Source organism: Solanum pennellii, chromosome 8, assembly GCF_001406875.1.
Source record: "Solanum pennellii chromosome 8, SPENNV200".
In the NCBI taxonomy this organism is placed as follows: Eukaryota; Viridiplantae; Streptophyta; class Magnoliopsida; order Solanales; family Solanaceae; genus Solanum; species Solanum pennellii.
The window spans coordinates 23,681,196-23,684,694 of NC_028644.1; the positions used below are offsets into that span (position 1 = coordinate 23,681,196).

General features: G+C 39.2%; 1 protein-coding gene across 1 annotated transcript; it reads right to left on the reverse strand.

Moving 5' to 3' along the window:
* Positions 1–278: 278 nt before the first annotated feature.
* LOC107027542 lies at positions 279–803 on the reverse strand. The gene has a single exon (XM_015228685.1). It carries the CDS (start codon positions 801–803, stop codon positions 279–281), a length of 525 nt encoding a protein of 174 aa, XP_015084171.1.
* Between the last annotated feature and the right edge of the window lie 2,696 nt (positions 804–3,499).

Genomic DNA, 3,499 nt, shown 5'->3' on the forward strand with positions numbered 1-3,499 from the left:
AGGTGTAGAGTCTTAAGCTCTAATTTTGTGGCCTCCTCAATAGATGGTTTTGCGGGTGGAGACTCGCGATGCTTCATATCCAACTCCAATTTCTTCGGCTTTGATTGATATTCGTTTGATCAAGTGCAGCCACCAAAGACCCATATTCTTCAATACCATCATTGTCAAAATTCATGATAACTGTCGCTAGTGCCACGGTAGCTAGTCGCTCTTCAATTTGCACCTCAGATATACTCTTAACCTTATAGGATATAACATAAACTTTGTATCTCACAACTCTACTTCATGGACCTACATATATTTAAAGTTGCTTCTTCATTGTTCAACCTAAATTTCATTTTCCCCTCCTCCATTTCGACTAATTCACGCCGAGTTGCAAGAAATGGTCTTCTTAGAATAATGGGGACCTCAAAGTCAACTTCACAATCAAGAATCACAAAATCGGCCGAAAATGTGAATGATTCGACTTTCACAAGCACATCATGGAGTATACCAATGGGACTCTTCACAGTTCGATCAGTCGTAAGTAACCACATCGTAGTAGGCTTTGGGTCACCCAAGCCTAACTTTTTATAAATGGACGGAGGCATAAGATTTATGCTCGCACCAAGATCACATAGTGCCTTGGCAAAGTGTAGCAACCCTATAGTACATGGATTAGTGAAGGCGCCCAAATCTTCTTTCTTCTGCACATGAGACTTTGTAGCAATAAAACTACAATGTTGCACTCTGTCATCATCTTCAAAACTCCCCGATCTCTTCTTTGTCACCATGTCCTTCATAAACATAGCATAACCGGGCATTTGTTCCAAAGCTTCTATCAAAGGGACATTGACGGAAAGTTGTTTCAACATAGTGATAAATCTCCGGTATTTACCATCTTTAGTCTTCTTCACTAATCTCTGAGGGAAAGGTAGGGGAGGCCTAGAAATAGGGACCACTTTCTGAGATACCTCTGCTTTTTTTGTCGTTTTGTCCACCAAATCTTCACTATCTTATACTACATCTTCATCCTTTCTCATATCACCCTCTACTACAGATGGTATATGTGGATCAATGGTCTACTTACCTCCTCGAGTAGCGGCTGCCATGCAATGCCCATCACTTTTAGGATTCTGGACAGCGTTGATAGGAAGATTACCAGGTTGGTGTGGGTTCATAGTAGTAGACAACTGAGCCATTTGTAACTCGAGGCTCTTAATTGTAACCGCATGTGCATTCACATTTTGTCCAATGATAGCTAGGTCACGTCTCAACTTTTGACATTATCATCACTAGCATCAAACCTCCTCATCATCTTCTGCAACATATCTTCAAATACTACCTCTTCCATCCCAAGGAGCAACTTCCCAATTTCGTGGGGGAACATAGGGCTCACTCTGATCATTCCTGTTACTATCGTAATTGCGAATGAAGTTGTTGTTTCGGTTATAGTTCCCATCTAGAGCATATTGATCCTATCGGTTGTAGTTACCATAGTTTCGACCTTGGTTTACTTGAGCCAATTTTCTTGATTGGAACCTTGGGCGTTTGGTCGAAAACCACCTCTCTAATCATTCACTTCATAGGCATCCTCATCATAATAGTATTCATCTACTGGTGGTGGTGGTTTAGTCAAATAGTTCACCGCATTCTCTGCACATCCGCTCATATGTTTCAAAAATAACCCTAGCTCAGTTCTCATCTGTGCCAACTCTTCACGCATCTTATCTGTTGTTGGGTTGTTTGTGCTTGTATCGCAAAGGTGTTTCTTCCGGTGTCGGACTTTCTAATGCTCCAAGACTTGTCATTGTGAGATATCTTGTCTAACTTCTATGCAATCTCAACATAGGAACATTCCCCACAAGATCCACCTGCAATAGTATTGAGCACTGTTTTGTTGTTGTCATCTTGCCCTATGTAGAAGTACTCTTTTAGTGACTCGTCATCAATGGGTGGTTAGGAACACCTCTCACCAATGCAGTAAATCTGTCCCAAGAGCAACTCACTAAATCTTCCGCTAGTGCCACAAAGTTATTCACCTTATCTTTGTGGTTGAGCTTTTTCGACACTGGATAGTACCTTGCCTAGAACACATCTCACAACTGATCCCAAGTATAAATAGATTTGTAGGGCAACTCATTGACCATATGGCGGCATCTTCTGTCAATGATTAAGGAAACACTTGCAATCCAATGACGTTCATATCCAAGTCTGGTATACCCACAGAACTTTTGCACACAGACCTCAGTTTTACTATATGAGCATCTGGCTCCTCCAATGGCAATCCTGAGAATAAACCCCTAACGGTGAGCATCTACATCAATCTAATTGTCACAACAAATGTGTGCTGACGTGCAGAGGGGTTAGGACAAGAGGTCTATCAAAATCTACAATGTTCACGTTGCCCCTATAGTAATGGAGGTTGATGGATTGCCCCATTATCTAGATTATCTCTATTAGGGTTGGCTGTTGCCTCTTGATTCTCTATTCTTTTTAAGGTTTGATTAATTTTGGGATCGAATGGAATGTGTGGTTCTCCTCGGCTCCGTGTACTTTGCATACACTAGAGATAGACCTTTAAGAAAGAAAAAGAAAAAGAAAAAGTACATTCAGGATATCGTTAACTAAATTTCAATAATGTAATTAAAGTTAATCTAAAATCTAGATTCCCCGGCAGCGGTGCCAAAATTTGATACACTAAAATTACACCTCCCTATAGAAGTATAAGCGCTCATAATCAAATAGAGAACCCAACTAGTAGGTTGGGGTCGATCCCACGAGAAAAATGGTCTAGACTTAACTTTAACTCACAATTACGTCTATGTAGCTAATGTCATTCCGAAAACAAGTAATTAAAGAGGGGGGGTTTATGAAACAAAAGTTTCTTAAACAGTCTAAGTTAACAAGTAAATGAAAGTAGATCTTGAGTTTTTATCAAGTTGTGATAATAACTAGGATATATTTGTTCCCCACAGGTTTATAATGTTGTATTCCTAGCAATAACAATTCTTTCCTAGTGTTTTACATGCACAGTGGTAAGATATGTATCTCTAAATCCTTGGTCCGGCATCTAGAGAATTTCACCTCGTACTTTGATCCAGCTACGTGTTTATAAGCTACTAATCCTTACATTTACCTCATATTAGACATCATAATCGATGTATGGCTTAGTTATTACTTCGCACCAATCGACACAAGCCTATTAGATAGTAACACACTAAATCTATGTTGATAATTGTTTTCATATTCCTACCTTCTTAGTGCGACAAGTAGCAACAAGGCTAGTTCTAACGCGTATACTCATTAAAAAGACTTCTAAGTGAAAGAATTATCAATATATGCAAACACACTACTTTAAAATTTCTTAATTGCTAGGATTACTTTGTTAATTACCCATGGTTCCCATAACCCTAGTTGTGGATTTAGTTACCCATGCTAGCAAGATCACAATTCACAATATTGAATTAAGAATTCATGATCTTACTTAACAATAAGAAGAAACCCAGAAATTCAACTT